The 18,254-nt window shown below is 47.3% G+C and overlaps 1 protein-coding gene across 8 annotated transcripts in view; it reads left to right on the forward strand.

Annotated features, from left to right (window-relative positions):
• The first annotated feature begins 10,449 nt into the window (after positions 1-10,449).
• SEPTIN6 (septin 6) overlaps positions 10,450-18,254 on the forward strand; it is a 97,595-nt gene continuing 89,790 nt past the window's right edge. For 3 of the 8 annotated variants that reach the window (XR_004539512.1, XR_004539511.1, XM_033945100.1), the window contains exon 1: positions 10,511-10,900. Coding sequence is in view for 4 of the 8 variants with exons in the window: in XM_033945100.1 (XP_033800991.1) it covers positions 10,871-10,900 (30 nt within the window). In the remaining 4 variants the exon portion in view is untranslated. Of the gene's footprint in view, positions 10,469-10,510; positions 10,901-18,254 lie in introns of those variants that run through there. The other 5 variants (XR_004539513.1, XM_033945102.1, XM_033945103.1 and 2 more) reach the window with 3 other exon arrangements.

Genomic DNA, 18,254 nt, shown 5'->3' on the forward strand with positions numbered 1-18,254 from the left:
ACATCTGCTAAAATCAAATAGAATGTTACAGATGATTTCACAAAGGAATGGAGGACAAAGCTGGGGAAAACACCCTCCAGGGATTCATGACAAAGTTAGACAAGTTCCTGCTGAACTAGAACGTATGCAGATAAGGCTAGACCAGGGGTGGGCAACACCAGTCCTCAAGGGCCGGAATCCAATTAGGTTTTCAGAATTTCCCTAATGAATATGCATTGAAAGCAGTGCATGCAAATAGATCTCATGCATATTCATTGGGGAAATCTTGAAAACCCGATTGGATTCCGGCCCTCGAGGACAGGAGTTGCCCATGTCTGGGCTAGACTCAGTTAGGGCACTAGTCTTTGACCTAAGGACCGCTGCATGAGCAGACTGCTGGGCATGATGGACCTCTGTGTCCATATACCACCCCATGCACCATTCTCTTTTTTGTCCCTATTCCTATGTTCCCATCCATGCCCACCATCTCCCCTCTTTATGTATATCTCCCTGTGTTCAGCTTCTCCCTTCTCTTACTCCCTTACATCAATGTGTCTCTCATATTCCCTCTTTCCTTCCTCCCACCACAATGTTCAATATTTCACTCACTCTTCCTTCATTTCCTTGGTTCAGCTTTTCTCTTTCCCTTCCCTTCTCTCTCTTCCTCCCTGCAGGTCTTGCACCTCTCTCTCTCTTCCATCTAGCCCCCTTCCCATGGGTCCAAAACCTCTATCCCCTCCATTCAGCACCCAGGTGTGGGTCTGGCACCTCTCCCTTCCCTCCAGTTTCACTCCACCCACCACACAGGCCCACACAAGTTTTCCTTCTGCCCCCAATCCCCAGACCAGATCCAGCAATTGTCTCCCTTCCCTTCAGCTCCAGCTGGTCCAGCAGCCCAAGCAACCCCATCCTCCCTTTGCGAGTGCAGCAGCAATCCCCCCCATTCAGTCTAGCATCCCCTGTCCCTCATGCAGGTCCAACAGCCCCCCTCACTCGCTCCTGATCATGGCTACCGGAAAAAAAAAAAAACCCCAACAAACAAATCTGCGACTCCCCCTTCAGTCCCTTTCTGCCTCCTGGGGCAGGCCTATCATAATAATTTTATTGTAAGCCATTTAGCTGTAATATGATTTGCAGGATATCAAGAATAAATAAACTTGAAACTTTGTAGGACGAAGAGGCAACATCGCATGCAAATCAGGCCTTAGGCTCCTCCCTCTGTATCCTAAGGCATCTCCCTTTGGGGGGGGGCTTAGGCATCTGAGCCATTCAGGGTCTTAGGCCCCTCCCCATGTATCACATGATGCACCAGGGAGGGAAAGATCCCCCAAATAGGACTAGTGGTCCTCAGAGCAGGAAGGACTGAGTAGCCCTTCTGCTTTTAACCTCACAAAGGTGTGGGGGAGTTCAAAGGAGGTTCAGGAGAGCATCCGGGGCAGGAAGGAGTAGACATCCCTCCTGCCTTTTTTTGAGGAGGGAGGGGATGGCTTGTGGGGCACCTAGTGTGGGAGGCCTCTGTTGGCAGTAAAGAGTGGGCGTTTCTCCTACCAATTTTCTTTCACATGGGAGGGGTGGAGGGCACCATGGCAGAAGGGAGTGGGCATCTCTCCTGCCAATTTTCACTGGTGGTGGGGGGGGGATCCTGATGCCGGTTATACATTATATTAATTTCAGGGCTGAACTATCGGTAAGACATGTAAGCGACTGGTCTTGATCAGTCACTATTTTCAGATCGCTAAAAGTGTTTGCTTTTTTTAGTACCTCGCAAAGCGATGTTAGAGCATCAGTCATTCAGCTAGTTCACATGGCATTTAAATATTATTGATCTTATTTGCATAGCCGGATCGGAGAATGAGTGATCATGCAGAAAACCACGCAGTGAGCCATTTTCTGCATCGGGTATGCAAATGCGATTGTCGCTAAACCAGTCAAAACTGGTTTAGCGATGATCGTTGGGTGATTGCTGACTTTAGTGCATCTAGGCCTCAGGCCCCGTATTGAGGCATTGGGGGCACAAACGATTAAACCTTCTGTTTACTGCTACTATGAGCTTACAATCTAATAGTGATAGACAAACAAGACAGAAAGGGTGAATCTATACACCCTGCTCAGGTAAGAAATTACAGAAAGAAAGATAAGGTAGATAAGGTGGGGAACTCTAGAGGGAATGGCAAATAGGTATGGGTGCTTTACAAGTGGGTTGGAGTTAAGACTTAAAAGCAGCTTTAAAAAAGTGGGCTTGTAGCATGGATTTGAATACTGACAGAGAGGGAAATTTGTTCCAGGCATACAGTGCAGTAAAGTGGAAGGGGACGATCTGGAGTTAAGAACATAAGAAGTTGCCTCCACTGGGTCAGACCAGAGGTCCATCGCGCCCAGCAGCCCGCACCTGCGGCGGCCCATCAGGTCTATGACCTGTCAGGTGTTCCTTGACTTAGCCCTATAATCCCCCTTTTTCTTCTATCTATACTCTTCCTAACCTATCTCTACTTTTATCTGTACCCCTCAATCCCCCTATCCTTCAGGAATTTATCCAATCCTTCTTTGAATCCCCGTAGCGTACTCTGCCCTATTACAACCTCCGGGAGCGCGTTCCATGTGTCCACCAACCTCTGATTGAAGAAGAACTTCCTGGCATTGGTTCTAAACTTGACCCCTTTCAGTTTAAAAGCATAATCTTGCAGAATGACTTTCTCTCTGATGTAGATGCTTATTTTTTATATATGTTTATTCACTAACCTTTGTTCTTTGGGCTAGATTCACTAATCTGCTTGAATCAGAACAATCCGTTTCCAATTCAGGCAGGTCCGACGAATATAAGCACATAAGCACATAAGCAATGCCTCTGCTGGGTCAGACCCGAGGTCCATCGTGCCCAGCAGTCCGCTCACGCGGCGGCCCAACAGGTCCAGAACCTGCGTAATAATCCTCTATCTATACCCCTCTATCCCCTTTTCCAACAGGAAATTGTCCAATCCTTTCTTAAACCCCAGTACCGTACTCTGCCCTATTACATCCTCTGGAAGCGCATTCCAGGTGTCCACCACCCGCTGAGTAAAGAAAAACTTCCTAGCATTTGTTTTGAATCTATCCCCTTCTAATTTTTCCGAGTGCCCTCTTGTTCTTTTATGTTTTGAAAGTTTGAAGAATCTGTCTCTCTCCACTTTCTCTATGCCCTTCATGATCTTGTAGGTCTCTATCATGTCTCCTCTGAGTCTCCGCTTTTCCAGGGAGAAGAGCTCCAGCTTCTCCAATCTTTCAGTGTATGAAAGGTTTTCCATGCCCTTAATCATTCGTGTCGCTCTCCTCTGGACCCTCTCAAGTATTGCCATATCCTTCTTAAGGTGCGGTGACCAATACTGAACACAGTACTCCAGGTGCGGGCGCACCATTGCCCGATACAACGGCAGGATGACTTCTTTTGTTCTGGTCGTAATACCATTTTTAATAATACCCAACATTCTGTTCGCCTTCTTCGCGGCTGCTGCGCATTGCGTCGTTGACTTCATTGTTGTATCCACCAGTACACCTAAATCTCTTTCAAGGTTACTTCCCTCTAATACTAGTCCCCCCATTTGGTAGCTGAACATCGGGTTCTTTCTCCCTATATGCATGACCTTGCATTTCCCTACATTGAATTTCATCTGCCATTTATTTGCCCACTCTTCCAGTTTGCTTAGGTCCCTTTGTAGGTCCTCACACTCTTCCGTAGTTCTGACCCTTCTACAGAGTTTAGTGTCATCCGCAAATTTTATAACTTCACATTTCGTCCCCATTTCCAGGTCATTAATAAATACATTGAACAGTAGCGGTCCAAGTACAGACCCCTGCGGAACTCCACTCGTGACTTTCCTCCAGCCCGAGTAGTGACCCTTCACTCCAACCCTCTGTCTCCTGCCTGCCAACCAGTGTTTGACCCATCTGTGTACGTCCCCTTCCACCCCGTGGTTCCACAGCTTCCTAAGTAACCGCTCATGGGGTACCTTGTCAAAGGCCTTTTGGAAGTCAAGGTAGATGATGTCTACAGGTTCCCCTTTGTCCAAATGGCTGTTTACCCCCTCGAAGAAGTGCAGTAAGTTTGTTTGGCACGATCTTCCCTTGCAGAAGCCATGTTGGCTCGCTTTCATCAGCCCATTTTTTTCGATGTGCTCACAGATGCTGTCCTTTATCAGTGCTTCTACCATCTTGCCTGGAACCGATGTCAAACTTACCGGCCTATAGTTTCCCGGGTCTCCTCTTGACCCCTTTTTAAAGATAGGTGTAACATTTGCTATCTTCCAGTCCTCCGGTATCTCTCCAGTTTTCAAGGATAGGTTGCAAACTCGTTGGAGTATTTCCGCTATCTCATTTCTTAGTTCTTTTAGTACCCTAGGGTGGATTCCGTCTGGGCCTGGTGATTTGTCGCTTTTCAATCTATCTATCTGTTGGAGGACATCCTCATGGCTCACCTCTATTGCCGACAGTTTTTCTTCTTGATCACCATGGAAGATCACGTCGGGTTCCGGTACATTGGATGTGTCCTCGCTTGTGAAGACTGACGAGAAGAATTTGTTTAACCTGTCAGCTACCTCTTTTTGTTCCTTTATCACTCCCTTTTTATCTCCATCATCCAACGGTCCTACTTCCTCCTTCTCCGGTTTCTTCCCCTTAACATATCTGAAGAATGATTTGAAGTTTTTTGCCTCCCTGGCCAGTCTCTCTTCGTATTCTCTTTTCGCTCTCCTAACCACTTGGTGACATTCTCTTTGGCCTTTCCTGTGTTCATCCCAGTTTTCCCCAGTCTGGTCCTTTTTCCATTTCCGGAATGATTTTTTTTTGTCTCCTATCGCTTTCTTCACCTCATTGTTTATCCATGCGGGGTCTTTTGTTCGGTTTTTTTTTGCACCCTTTTCTAAATATGGGGATGTACATATGTTGTGCTTCTTGCACTGTGCCCTTGAATAGAGACCAGGCTTGCTCTACAGTTTCTGTTTTCCTTGAGCTGTTTCTAAGTTTTTTTCTTACCATTGCTCTCATAGCATCATAGTTCCCTTTCTTGAAGTTGAGCGTTGTCACTGTGGTTCTTTTCCCTTTTGTTGTACTTACTCCTAATTTGTACTGGATCATGTTGTGATCACTGTTTCCTAGTGGCCCTACTACTTCCACTTCTTTTGCAGGTCCCCCTAATCCGTTGAGGATTAGGTCAAGAGTGGCATCTCCTCTTGTTGGTTCCTTGACAAGCTGATCCATAAAGCAGTCCCTCACAGCCTCTAAGAATTCTGTTTCCCTCACACAGTTTGAGTTTCCAATACTCCAGTTTATCCCGGGGTAGTTGAAATCTCCCATTACTGTCACATTCCTGTTGTTGCCTTCCCGCCTCAATTCTGCCGCCAGATCTTTGTCGTTTGCTTCCGTTTGTCCAGGTGGACGATAGTATAGACCCAATCTTATGTCAAGGCCACCTTTTCCTGGTAATTTGACCCATAATGATTCCAGTCCTTCCGCCTTTGGTTCTATATCCACTCCGGACGAGGGAATGGTGTCTTTTATGTATAGTGCTATTCCTCCACCCTTCTTGTTGGTCCTGTCTCTTCTATAGAGTTTGTACCCTGGCAGCACTACGTCCCATTGGTTATCCTCGTTCCACCATGTTTCCGTGATTCCAATGATGTCTAGGTTTTCTTTTATGGCTATGGCTTCTAATTCTCCCATTTTGGACTTTAGGCTCCTTGCATTAGCGTACAAGCAATTTAAGTCCTGGTCTTTTCTTTTCTCTGCTGGTTTTACATGTGTTTTGCTCCCCATACCATCCCCTATTTGGGCTGCCGGTCCCTCATTTCTGTTCCCTTCTTCCTTATTTTTTGGTGTATCTTTTCTGTTCCTTTGTTCCTTATTTTTTGGTGTATCTTTTTCGTCTGCATCCTGATTTCCTGATCTCTCCTGTTCCTCTAATTTTATCTGATTGTCCTTTTTGTTGGTCAACAGCTTCTGTTGTTCGTCTCTTGCCTGTTCCCAGCATTTTTCCCTCTCAGTATCTTCTTTGGATACTCTTGTCCGAACCGTCGACGTCAGGTCAACTATCGGCTTTCCCCTTTTTCTCAGTTTAAAGCCTGCTCAATTCCTCTCTTGACGTTGTTTGCTAGCAGTCTCGTTCCTGCCTTGCTCAGGTGTAGTCCGTCCCTCCTGAAGAGCTTGTTCTTCCCCAAAAAAGTTGTCCAGTTCCTTATAAAAAGGAATCCTTCTTCTTCGCACCATCTCCTCAACCATGCGTTTATTGCTTGTAGCTCGGACTGCCTCTTCACGTCTGCCCTCGGTACTGGCAAAATCTCTGAGAATGCTATCTTCTGTGTCCTCAGCTTCAGTTTCCTTCCCAGGATCTTGAACTGTTCAATTAGCGTAGTCCTGCTGTAATTTCTCCTGTTGACATCATTTGTTCCCACATGGATTATCACTGCTGTCTCTTCTGTTTCTGCTCCGTCTAGGATCCTCTCGACTCTGTCGGTGATGTCCTTTGTTCTTGCTCCTGGGAGACAGGTCACTAGCCGATCCTTTCTCCCTCCTGCTACGTGACTGTCCACTTCTCTCATGATTGAGTCTCCCACGACGACTGCAGATTTCCCCTTCTTCAGCTTCCTCACAGGTCTCAAGTCTGTATCCACGGTGTGGTTTAGCTCTTCTCTTTCGGGGCACCCTCCAGTCTTCGTCTCAGTCTCTGCTTGCACGACTCTTCCATGTGATCCTTCATCCTCGGCGTCTGTTGGCCCCTGTCTTCCATCTGTTGGCCCATGTCCTCCATCTTGTATAGCTGTAGCTTCCTCGCTCCAGTGCTGCTGATGATCCTGCTCTTTTGCCTGCCTGTAGGCCTCCTCGATGAATCTTTCGAGCTCCCTTACTTGCTCCTCGATGTGGCTTTCTCCTGCGGGGTCCTCAGTTGTCTTGAAAGGTGCTTCTGAGATGTGGAGTCCCTCCAGTTCTTGAACCCTGCACTGCAGTCTACCAACTTCCTTCTTCAGGCTTTCCAGTTCCTGACACCGACTGCATATGTATACCTGCCTTCCCGAGGGAAGGTAGTCATACATATGACACTCTGTGCAGTACACTGGGAAGCTCCTCCGGGTTCCTGCTGCTTCCATTTCTCTTTCTTCGGAGTCCACTAGATGTCCTCTCCCTTGTCTTATGTTCTTCTGTGTGCGAGCTCTGTGCTCTCTCCTGTGTTTGGTTCTTTCCTGTCTACTTCTTCTGCCGCTTTTTGTATTGGTGGGTCTGTTAGCCTCCCTTGGGCTTCTTTCTTGTCCCCGAAGCCCGCTTCTTTATCCTTTGCTGTCTTGTGTGTGTCTTATTGTGTGTGTTTTCTTCTTGTGTGTGTGCTCTCCCTACATGCGTGCACGCTTCTTCCTTACCTGGTGTTCTGAAGCCCTTGGCTGTCTTTTCTCGACCCTTCTCAAGGCCCTTCGCAAAGGTGCTCTCGCTAAGGCGAGCGCCTTTGCCGCTCGCCTTCGCCGCGCGCCGAACGGCCGCGCGCCGTTGGCTCCCTTCCTGTTAAGGGGGAGTCGGGGCGATGACGCTGCTGACGTGGAGGGGGTGGGCGGAGCTTCCTCTCGCCGCTACCCGCTCCTCTCTGCTGCCTCCTACAAAAAGAAAGAAAAGAAAAAACTCTTCCGGCTTCTCTCACCGGCTGTTTCTCCCCTGCCTCCGCTGCTTCTGCTCCTCTCCTCGCGGCTGCTAAAGTGGTCTTCGCGCCCTGGCTCCCTTCCTGTTAAGGGGGAGTCGGGGCGATGACGCTGCTGACATGGAGGGGGTGGGCGGAGCTTCCTCTCGCCGCTACCCGCTCCTCTCTGCTGCCTCCTACAAAAAGAAAGAAAAGAAAAAACTCTTCCGGCTTCTCTCACCGGCTGTTTCTCCCCTGCCTCCGCTGCTTCTGCTCCTCTCCTCGCGGCTGCTAAAGTGGTCTTCGCGCCCTGGCTCCCTTCATATATATATGTTTATTCATTCACACACACACACACACACACACACACACACACATATATATATATTCACATATATATGTTTATTCACATCTGTCTTGGAGAAGTTCATGGTGCTATACAATTTTTTGCAGAAAACAAAGGGCTAGATTCACTAAGCAAACCGATTGTGTACCGATCGGTTTGCGAGCCCTTAGCGACCAGATTTCCCTCCTGCAGTATTCACTAACCTTCTGGTGCGCACATGCAAATGAGGGGAACTGCATGCAAAGTAGGCAGGGACGCGATTCACTAAACTTTTTTTCGATCCAGCTGGGCTCGCAAAAAGCGACTGCTCAGGACCAGTCGCTGAAGCCCTTTGCGACTGCCCTACCTTCTGCCGCCCTGCTTTCTAACCTGTCAGCCCCATCTCCTGCAGCCCCGAACACGCCTGCCTGCTTACCTGCCCCGATCTCTCCTGCCTGCTCGCCCCGACTCTCCTGCTCTCTGCCGCCCTTCCCCGCAGTGCAGGCCTGTGGTTTTAAAGCGGGGCTGCACGCCGCAGTACTGCGCCAGCTTTAAACCCGCGGGCTCGCACTGAAGGGAAGGAGGGAAGAGGATGCCGCTGCCGCAAAAGTTTAAAGTTTAAAAAAAAAAAAAAAAGTTGCGGTTAGGACGGGTCTGTGCATGCGTGCGGATCGCGCATGCGCGATCTGTGCAGGCAGATGGAGGCATTCCTCCGATTGCCCCCCCCATCTGCATGTTGTAGATTAGTGAATTCATCGGCCCTGTCTGAATTGGAAACGGATTATTCCGATTCGGGCAGGTTAGTGAATCTAGCCCAAAGAACGAAGGTGACTGATAGGTGTTCAGTCTAATTTATTAAATAAAATGACTCAACACGATGGTGTTTTGGCCCCAAAAGGGCCTCTGCCTCAGGAGTCTGGGTGTATGAATGAAGAGACAATGAACCTGAAGATACACAATCTTCTGCTCTTCCTCCTATAATCCAATATGCATTCACTCGATGGTTATAGCAATAAACATAAAGTAAAGCAGAACAGCAGATGGTAGCCAGAGAGAAATATTATCCACATATACTGCCTGCGGTGCGTTTTTTTTGTTTTTTTTTATCAGGCACTTTAAGTGTACTTCTAAAACCTTTTCTATTTGGATTGTAACTGCTTTTGAATAAAAGCTTGAAGGCAATTAGGCTGTCCCTTGAAAAGGCGGGGAGGGGGTTAAGTGGAGCATTTAGCAAGATGAGAGCGAGTAATGAAAGTTTTTTTTTTTTTGGTTTGTATGTTTCTGGTAAAGGTCAAAAGCATGTATATTACAGTAATAGTTATTGCAGTGCGCAGCCATCCTAAAAATTGCTCACATCCTGATTTCTATACAAGACTACAAGGTGCATCAGCAAGTTGCATTCATGTCATCTGCTTATTTGTAGGCGCCTTGAGAATAAAGGCATTAAAGGAGTGAGTTTTGGTCCTTCTCCTTTCCTGCGGTATATGGGCTCTTAATCGCAACCCTTTCCTCAGGCACATTCAGCCAGTGGGGTTTTTCACCGTATATTCGTAATAAATAAGCACGAGGCGAATATTCATTGTGGACATCCTGAAATCCGACTGGCTGAATGTGTCTAGAGCAGGGGTGTCAAAGTCCCTCCTCGAGGGCCGCAATCCAGCTGGGTTTTCAGGATTTCCCCAATGAATAGGCATGAGATCTATTGGCATACAATGAAAGCAGTGCATGCAAATAGATCTCATGCATATTCATTGGGGAAATCCTGAAAACCCGACTGGATTGCGGCCCTAGGAGGGACTTTGACACCCCTGGTCTAGAGCAGTGATTCCCAACCCTGTCCTGGAGGAACACCAGGCCAATTGGGTTTTCAGGCTAGCCCTAATGAATATGCATGAGAGAGATTTGCATATGATGGAAGTGATAGGCATGCAAATTTGCTTCATGCATATTCATTAGGGCTAGCCTGAAAACCCAATTGGCCTGGTGTTCCTCCAGGACAGGGTTGGGAACCACTGGTCTAGAGCAGGGGTAGGGAACTCTGGTCCTCGAGAGCCGGATTCCAGTCGGGTTTTCAGGATTTCCCCAATGAATATGCATGAGATCTATTTACATGCACTGCTTTCAATGCATATTCATTGGGGAAATCCTGAAAACCCGACTGGAATAAGGCTCTCGAGGACTGGAGTTCCCTACCTCTGGTCTAGAGTAGTGATTCCCAACCCTGTCCTGGAGGAACACCAGGCCAATCGGGTTTTCAGGCTAGCCCTAATGAATATGCATGAGAGAGATTTGCATATGATGGAAGTGATAGGCATGCAAATTTGCTTCATGCATATTCATTAGGGCTAGCCTGAAAACCCAATTGGCCTGGTGTTCCTCCAGGACAGGGTTGGGAACCACTGGTCTAGAGGATGGGGTTGAGACCCCCCCCCCCCCCAATACAGAATGATCGGGTTTGCATTTGGGTTCTCTTGCTTTCTACTTATTTATTTAAAGGGTGAGAGATCGTAACACCCCCTTGGACTTGGGCACAGAAGGTAACCATCACCGGGAAGAGGAGGGACTAGGGGGAAACTGACCGTCTTTCTGCCCCCTCCCTCAGGCCAAGCCCAGCCATTGAAGGGCGTGGGGCGGGGAGGAGTTCTTACCAATATTCTGAGGTTGGGGAATGTTCCATTCCATAAAAAGGAGTCGCTTTTGTTATGGGATGAATCGATGGGACAAATAGAAACCAGGATTGGGGACTTCGTGTGTAGAGCATTAACTGTCATCCTGCCAAAGCCGCCATCAGAAACGTTTCAAGTGAAACGAGTCCGATTGTGAGGACCACTGCTTCACCCCCTTCCGCTAGATTTGGTAGCGCCCAGAATCGAATGGGTTCTCTTTGTCGGCTGCGCGCGGTAGCTTCCTGGGCTGTGACTGGCCGCTGAGCACCGAGTATGGCAGCCACGGAGATCGCGCGCCAGATGGTGAGTCTGGGGGCAGCTCTCTGGGTTGGGTTGGGTTGGGTTGGGGGGGGGGGGGAGGTGCACACAGAACGCGGAGATTTGGCGCGCGCAGCGGGCTCTTTAGGTTCTAATGCTATTCGTATGGGGTGCAAGCGAACGGGCAAGGCGTGCGTTATCTTGGGGGGGGGGAGGGTTGGTGGGGGGCGACGACGAGCTTTGTCCTAGGGTTCAGATAACTTTCAAATGGGTATTTGGAGGGTCACGTTAGGACGGCCACTAAAGCCTGTTACAAATAGCATCGTACTGTCTGCCCACGGCTTTGCAAGGCAAGAGTGCACCGAATGCTTTTCCTGGGTAGGGCGAGGGGCTTCGAGCTTCTTGGAGACCCTGACACGGATTCGAAAGGGTGGAGGGGGGAGGCTGGTCATGGGTAAGCAAGAGGCTGTTGCGTCCCAGCAGCGATCCACCCCGGCTCTTATCTGATACCATGTTTCATTCCTCCAAATCCAACCTGCTCTTGTCATTTTGTTTCCGTTACATTTGCAGGAAGCCCCTTGGGCATTGGTTACTAATACTGTATAAATATTACACACACTCTCTCTGATTTAAAATCTAAATTCTACAGAGCTTGTAACACATGGAGTGATTTATTTTTATTCTATTGGGCTATGGGAGATGAGGGGTGACTATATTGTAGCATAAGCATCCTACCCTCATTGAATCTTTTATTGGTGATTTGTCTAGCACAGAAGCCCCGCATGTTCTTTTCCTGTCCCATTCCTGCAAGCTCCGTCCTCATCTGCACAAGCCTGGAACACTTTAAAATCCTAAGTAGCAACATTCTAGAGCTCAGATTGTGATGCCATAATGCCTCATTCCACCAATGCCTAAGCTCCGTCCAAATAAAGGGGCCCCTAATTCTGGACCTAGTTGAGACCATGTCCCCAAACTCTGGATATCTCCATTAGAGGTCCCTGAAAATATTTCACCAATTTCTGAGATAGCCAAGTGGAGAGAGTTCTGGACCACTTGACATGGAATGACCCAAATGTAAGTTCTCAAAACTTGCATATTTCAGTTACTAAACTGAAAATGAATTAATTTTTCTTACCTTTGATTTAATTTTTCCAATCTTGTTTCCTGTGTCTGGTTCTGCTCCTCTCTCTGTGCTCTGAAGTGTTTCAGGACATCCTCTCAACTCACTAATTTCTCTTCTTTCCTCCTGTCTTCTTGCCCTATATACATCTTTCACATTCAGCTTTCCTTCCATTAATTCTTTTTCCTCATAGCTATCTGGTTTCTGTCTCTTTCCTTCCATTTCGTCCATGGGCAACATCTCTGTTCCCTTCCCCTCCATGGGCACCAAATATTTTCTCCTTTCCGCTCTTGCCTTCCTCTGCCTGTCCCTCTATGAGCACTATCACCCCCTTCTCTTCCACATCATGGGCACTATCTCCATCTCCCTTTCCCTCCTCGCCATGGGCTTCATCTCCCTCCCCTTTATGGTGACCACATCATCCCTCCCCCCCCCCAGTGTAGTAAGGGGGACAAGGGTGAACATCTTTGCAAGGGGGGAGCGCTGATGTCTCCTTTCTGCATCCCTATCCCCCCCTCCCGCATCTTCCACTTACTGCTTGTGCTGACCTCAGCTCCCTTCTGATATCACTTCCTGGTTGCGGGACCAGGACATGATGTCAGAGGGGAGCTGAGGCTGGCGCAAGCAGCAGGTGGAAGATGGTGCTCTCACCGGCAAACATTTCAAGAGATACACAGGGGAGGGGGTGCCCAAGCAGGGAAGTGTGGGTGGGCTCGCTATGCCACTACCTCTGCCCTGCCCTCCCCTCCATGGGCACCATGCTTTGATCTGAGTCATCTTTTTATTCCCCCTGACCAGCATATTTTCCTCAGTGCCGTGCTCACTCCCTCAACTGGCATATCTTTCTCTCTGGGTGTTCTTACAGCTCCCCCCCTCCTCCCCAGCATTCTTACCTTTTGTCTCCTGCTGCTCACGTTCTCCAGTATCTAATTCCCCTCTCCCTGTTGGCCCTCTGATCTTGCCTGTATACAGTCTGCTCCACTCTAGCCAGAGTCTTCCCACTCTGGTGTTCTGCCCACAGGAAGTAGAAGTATTAGAGGAGGAAGGATACCAGAGAGGGAGGACTCTGGCTAGAGCAGAGAAGCCTATATGCAGGCAAGACCAGAGGGCTGTCAGGGGGAGGAGGATGAGATACCAGAGGGATCTGCAGGCATCGGGAAACAAAAAGTTGTGGAAGTGTAGGTAAGCGAGGCGGGGTGGAAGCTAAAGGAGAGCCCGGGGCAGCGGTAGGAGAGGAGGAAATGGGGAGAGAGAGTATCTCGATGCAATTAACACTTTAACCCCCTCCCTCTTTTACAAAGCCTCGTTAGGCTTTTTTTATCGCTGGCCGCAGCAATATTAGCTCAGACACTCATAGAATTCCTCTAAGCATCGGATTTAAAAAAAAAAAAAAGCGAGCCTTAACTAGCCTTAATAAGAGGTCATAAAAATATAAGAACATAAGAATTGCCGCTGCTGGGTCAGACCAGTGGTCCATCGTGCCCAGCAATCTGCTCACGCAGCGGCCCTTAAGTCAAAGACCAGTGCCCTAACTGAGACTAGCCTTATCTGAGTACGTTCTGGTTCAGCAGGAACTTGTCCAACTTTGTCTTGAAACCCTGGAGGGTGTTTTCCCCTGTAACAGCCTCCGGAAGAGCGTTCCAGTTTTCCACCACTCTCTGGGTGAAGAAGAACTTCCTTAACGTTTGTACGGAATCTATCCCCTTTTAACTTTAGAGAGTGCCCTCTCGTTCTCTCTACCTTGGAGAGGGTGAACAACCTGTCCTTATCTACTAAGTCTATTCCCTTCATTATCTTGAATGTTTCGATCATGTCCCCTCTCAGTCTCCTCTTTTCAAGGGAGAAGAGGCCCAGTTTCTCTAATCTCTCACTATACGACAACTCCTCTAGCCCCTTAACCATTTTAGTCGCTCTTCTCTGGACCCTTTCGAGTAGTACTGTTTCCTTCTTCAAGTATGGCGACCAGTGCTGGACGCAGTGTTCCAGGTGAGGGCGTACAATGACCCGGTACAGCGGCATGATAACCTTCTCTGATCTGTTCATGATCCCCTTCTTAATCATTCCCAGCATTCTGTTCACCCTTTCGCTGCCGCCATGCATTGCGCGGACAGCTTCATTGAGTTGTCGACCAGTACTCCCAAGTCTTTTTCCTGGGAGGTCTCTCCAAGTACTGCACCGGACATCCTGTATTCGTGTATAAGAATTTTATTACCGACAGGCATCACCTTACACTTATCCATGTTAAACCTCATTTGCCATGTCGCGGCCCATTTCTCGAGCGTGTTTGTCACGTTGCAGGTCTTCGCAATCCTCCTGCTTCTTCACTACTCTGAATAACTTCGTATCATCTGCAAATTTAATCACCTCACTTGTCGTACCAATTTCCAGGTTGTTTATAAATATGTTGAAGAGCATGGGTCCAAGCACTGAACCCTGCGGCACTCCACTTGTGACGCTTTTCCAGTCCGAGTATTGTCCATTTACCCCCAATCTCTGTTTCCAATCCGCAAACCAGTTTTTAATCCACGTGAGTATTTCACCCTCGATTCCATGGCTCGCAATTTTTCAAAGTAGACGTTCATGCGGGACCTTGTCAAACGCCTTCTGAAAATCTAGATATACAATGTCAACCGGGTCACACCCTTGTCTATCTGCCTGTTTACTCCCTCGAAGAAGTGCAGCAAGTTTGTCAAGCAAGATCTCCCCTTGCTGAAGCCGTGCTGGCTGGTCATCATCAGATTGTGTCCGTCAAGGTGATCAATGATGCGGTCCTTTATCAGCGCCTCTACCGTCTTTCCCGGTACCGAGGTCAGACTCACCGGTCTGTGGCTTCCCGGATCTCCCCTCGAACCTTTCTTGAAGATCAGCGTGACATTCGCCACTTTCCAATGCAACTTAAACTTTTTAATGCATTAATTGTGTTAAAATGTGCAGCCCTAAGTAAAACTCTATCAGAGCTTCTGTTGATTCTCTGCTTGCGTTTGGAAGCCATCCCAGGAATGACCGGTTTGGGGTTGGAGTGTACACAAGAGTATTTCTGGGTTTTCTTGTGAGATAGCTTTTAAAATTTCTTGCTCCAGTGGTTCTCAACCCAGATCTTTGAACATAGATAGCCAGTCAGATTTTTAGGTCACTCATAGTGAATATGCTTGACATAAATTTGCACTAATACTTTATCACTAATATTCTGAGAACTTCATCTTAGCTGAGAATGTTTTCAGTTGTTTGGTGGTATTACTCTGGAAAATGTTGACGTAATGTTATGAAATGCTGCTGAAGTTTTTTTTTGTTTTGAAGAGACCTGTTAAAGACGTGTTAAAACTGAGTGGTGTCCTTGATGACAGTGTTCCAAAATTCACATTTAGTTGACTTTCTTCAGCCTATATAGGGCTAGATTCACTAACCTCAATTGAGTGGCTGACCCATGGCTGATCTGTGCAGGCCCGACGAATTCCCAAAACAAAAAAATTTAAATGAGGGCGATCGGAGGAATGTCCCCCCCTCCAACCGCACAGATTGCTAGTGTGTGATCCCGATGCATCTAAGACCCATCTAAGCCACGACTTTTTAAAAAAAAACTTTTGCTTTACTTTTTCTAGCCCAGCGAGCTCGTGGTTTTAACCCGCTTTAAACCCGTGGGTTAAAACCACGGGCTCGCAGTGTGGGGAAGGGCAGGAGAGATTCGGGGCAGAACAGGGCGGCGATTCTGGGCAGAGAGATAAATATTGTCGGGGCAGCAGAGAGCGGGGCATGCAGAGAGCAGGGCGGCAATGGAGCTGGCGAGTTGGAAAGGATGTTTGCGACTGGTATCCAGCACTCACTTCTTGTGTTGATCGGCCAGCCCAGTCGGTTTGCTAGATTTCTTTAGTGAATCAGGTCCCTGCCTACTTTGCATACCGTTCCCCTCATTTGCATGTGAGGATCGGAAACAATTTGTGACCTCACTTTAGTAAAACGTAATGATAAGAGTGAATGTCATGATAATCAATAATATTGTTATCTAATTAGAGCTGATGAAGGTTACGATTTAGCTTGCATGGCAAGAATTTTATTGCGTTCATGAGATTTCTCTAGGCTCGAATGCCTGTTTACTATATATTTATATAATTAGATCAACATAAAATAAAGCAACCTACAAATCCAGACTACAGATGGGAGTTTGCATCTGGATTTAAGCCTGATCCTAGGAGATCTTTATGTGTTATGATCTAAAGTGCTGGCTTAGGGTACAGTGCAAATATGTCTGCTAGGGATGTGTGTGACATGTGGCTAACAGCATTTCAAAACCACAGGTGACTTGAGAAGAAGCAGCAGGAAGTGAGATGCAGAATAGACCTTGTTCTGCCATGCATGGTAAAGAAAAAAGGCCTTGGCTTTTGCCTTACAAAACTGCCTGGGTCTGTATTCAATTCAATTGCTTTACCACAAAGGGTCAGTGGCTTGTTTGAAGTACAGAATTCAGGGAACATGAGAGGAAAACAGTGGAATTGTGTAAGGTGAAGTGCTGAAACACTTGTTAGTACAGTAAATGAAATGTCTCGTACTGTTCAGTGTGCTCTTTTTAAATTGAGAAAAAATTGCTCTCCCCCCTCCTTCCTTCCTTCCTGCCTATAAAATAACCACCTTTAACTCTTATCTATGGTTTTCTTTTTTAACTTTTTTGTTTCTCGTTGTGCTTGTCTCTGAGAAAATATAATCAGTCTGAAAAGCTGCAGCACCAGGAATCAGCTGATGCTTTTTCCTGGTTATCATCTCTGCATTGTAACATAGTAGATGATGACAGAAAGACCAGTTGGTTCAACCAGCATGCCCAGTTATTCCCATCTGTACTGCAGGAATATATATCCCAGCTGCCCTAGAGCAGTGGTTCCCAACCCTGTCCTGGAGGACCACCAGGCCAATCGGGTTTTCAGGCTAGTCCTAATGAATATGCACAAGAGAGATTTGCATATAATGGAAGTGACAGGTAAGCAAATCTGTTCCATGCATATTCATTAGGGCAATCTTGAAAACCCGATTGGCCTAGTGGTCCTCCAGGATAGGGTTGGAAACCACTGCCCTAGAGAATGATGGCTGGTAGAGTATCAACCTTTGCCAACATGGTGTTTGTCACCCTATTCCTTTTGTACTCTATTGGGGTAGGTGAGCTTAAAAGATCCACAGCTTAGATCCAGCTTAAAAGATCCAGCAGCCCTTTCTTTTCATGTTTAAAAATGATACTTAGTTTTTTACAGAGTAACTAGTGGAACTGGTGTGGTTATTGCCTGAAAGTGTTTAACAGCGGAATCTGGAGCGGCCTGCTCTCACATCAAACCTCCTACTACCCCGCCCATCCTGGGTCCCAATAACACGCTGTCATTGGTGAAACCTGATCAAAATATAATGGCTCTCAGTCTCATAAATCTGGAAACAGACAAAAAATATAGACTGATGTATCAAATGTTTATACCCGTGGACTTCAACGGACTAGGGGGGACAGCAAAGGAGGTGGCGGTATTACCCCCACTAGGTAACAGCGATCACAACATGATCCAGTGCAGGCTTGAAATTGGATCATCAAAGGGGAAAAGAACCACAACGACGGCACTCAACTTCAAAAAAGGAAATTATGATGCCATGAGAAAAATGGTGGGAAAGAAGCTCAAAGGCAACATAGGGAAGACGGAATCCGTAGAAAAAGCCTGAACCTTATTCAAGGAGACTGTGCACGAAGCACAAAGCATATGCATCCCCAAGTTCAGAAAAGGGTGCAAAAAAAATAGAACAAAAAACCCAGTGTGGATAACAAGTGCAGTGAAGAAGGCGATAAGCGACAAGAAAGCATCGTTCAGAAAATGGAAAAAAGACCAAACAGAGGAGAACCAAAAAGGGCACAAAGAACACCAGAAAGAGTGTCACCGAGTGGTTAGAAAAGCAAAAAGAGAATACGAAGAGAGACTGGCAAAGGAAGCAACAAACTTCAAGTCGTTCTTCAGATACGTCAAGGGGAAGCAACCGGCGAGAGAAGAAGTGGGACCATTGGACGATGGAGACAGAAAGGGAGTTGTAAAAGAAGAGAAAGAGATAGCTGACAGGTTAAATGAGTTCTTCACGTCAGTCTTCACGATGGAGAATATAACCACCATTCCGGAACCCGAGGAGATCGTAATAGGACACCAAGACGATAAGCTGGTCGATTTAGAGGTAAGCCAAGAGGATGTACTCAAGCAGATTGACAGACTAAAGAGCGACAAATCGCCGGGTCCGGATGGCATTCACCCAAGGGTACTCAAGGAACTA

This window comes from Geotrypetes seraphini, chromosome 5 (genome assembly GCF_902459505.1).
Source record: "Geotrypetes seraphini chromosome 5, aGeoSer1.1, whole genome shotgun sequence".
Taxonomy (NCBI): Eukaryota; Metazoa; Chordata; class Amphibia; order Gymnophiona; family Dermophiidae; genus Geotrypetes; species Geotrypetes seraphini.